We start from the raw sequence: 1713 nt of genomic DNA, 5'->3' as shown, positions 1-1713 counted from the left end.
AAATATGTTTAATATGATATTAATAGGCTATAATATTGAAATATTACCGTTTTTAGATGATACGCCATGTTTGTAGTCGAGCTGTGATATGCAAACTGTTGTTTGCAAATTTTACATTCGACTTTTTTCCCGCCATCTATTTTGGAAAAATTCTGCCACACTGCCGATGTCTTTGACATGGATGGTAGAGGAGGAGGACTCAAATGAAACTTAAATGAAACGCTCAAAATAAAAATAAATATTCAGCAATTAAACCACCGGACGTTGAATAACATGGACCTTCTTCAGTCTACCTGTCTCTAGTGGGTTGGGCTAATCCAAAATAGTGAAAACAAGGGGGTGTTCTCTGAAGACAGGCTGTTTTCTGTGAAACAGGGCTCTGAAAACACCCCCATTAGCACTTGGTACTTTCCTCCTGACGACGACTTTATGAAATTAACACGGCAAGAAATCGACCAATCAGAATTTTGGTCGACCCAGAACGTATCGACCAATAAGTCGACCAGTCGACTAGGACTTTACAGCCCTACCCAGGTCACTGCTTTTTGTCAGCGGCTGAGTTGACGTTTCAATTTGCAAACCCTGTAAAAGAAAGCAAGTCGAGTCAACCTTTTAACAAGAACATATGCCATAATAACAAAAAAATATCTTGTTTAAACAAGAAACCTTTCATGTTTCAAACAAGACAAAAATAGTACTGCTGTCAAAGTGGCTGCCGTAAAAATCACATGAGGTAAAGTTAATTAATAAGGGCCATCACTTTGTCTTGAGCTTGATTAGATTTTTGGTCATATGCACCCATCAATTCATTGATTAAGTTGCTTTCACAGCTGTGACTGTGTCTTCAAATCTCTTTACAGAATAGTGTTTGTGACTACGGGTTGGGTTGGGTTGGTTTTAACGTCTTGCTCTCCTGCAGGGTCATAGAGGAGGAGCTGAGGGACGCGTCCTCGGAGGACGTCCCACCGCTCACCCCGCTGGCTGTGGAGGTGAAGACTGAGCAGGAGCAGAAGATTGTGACCCAGCTGGGCAAAATGATCCGCGTCATCGGCGACAGGGTCCGAGACGACAAGGAGTTCCAAGAGTGAGTCTCTCAGCCGCTGCGTCTCAGCGCTCGTGGTAGAATACAGACAATGGAATGGGGTTAAATGTTCAAAGAGCGCTCTGTGAATCTTTTTGAAATAACCCCATCCTTTCTTGTGTTTCTCCTGCAGTGCCATAGACGGGGTGGCTTGTTTCTCCGGCTCTAAGTGGGACCGCTTTAAGGAAGTGGCAGACAAAGTGTTCGAACATGGGATCACGTGGGAGAGGATCGCCGTGCTCTTCTACGTTGCCGGAAAGCTGGCTGTCAGGGTGGGTTGGCTTCTTTTTATCACAGAGCTCACCTTTCCATCAGAAGGTGCGGACAGGGTCGGGACTTGTTTCTCAGACTGATGCTCAGGTGTCAGTCTTTGACCTGCTGGCTGTAGAGGCTGTCAGTGCTTATGCTCACTACCTAATTATTCTTGATTCTTAGAATGCAATCTGTCTTTGCACATCTGCATTGCCTTTTACATTTCTGTCTGCCAACAGAAGTATGAATGTGTTGCGGAGATTGACTTCATACCTGTGATCACCCTGAACACCCTGCAAAATGTGACAAAAGCTGTTTTTTCATGACTGAAGACATTGAATATTTCATGCTCGTTTATATAAAAGACTTCTGGGAGATAT

General features: G+C 43.7%; 1 protein-coding gene across 1 annotated transcript; it reads left to right on the top strand.

The window, feature by feature from the left end:
• Positions 1 to 728: 728 nt before the first annotated feature.
• Positions 729 to 1353, top strand: LOC129115769 (bcl-2 homologous antagonist/killer-like; the record flags this gene model as incomplete). The annotated part of the gene is made up of 3 exons (XM_054627033.1): positions 729 to 733; positions 866 to 1084; positions 1215 to 1353. Coding segments are annotated over exons 1-3 (363 nt in total), but the record flags the coding sequence as incomplete, so codon positions are not given.
• Between the last annotated feature and the right edge of the window lie 360 nt (positions 1354 to 1713).

This window comes from Anoplopoma fimbria, unplaced genomic scaffold (genome assembly GCF_027596085.1).
Source record: "Anoplopoma fimbria isolate UVic2021 breed Golden Eagle Sablefish unplaced genomic scaffold, Afim_UVic_2022 Un_contig_12397_pilon_pilon, whole genome shotgun sequence".
Classification (NCBI taxonomy): Eukaryota; Metazoa; Chordata; class Actinopteri; order Perciformes; family Anoplopomatidae; genus Anoplopoma; species Anoplopoma fimbria.
Note: the sequence above shows the minus strand (reverse complement) of the source record. Positions and strands in the feature narration are given on the sequence as shown.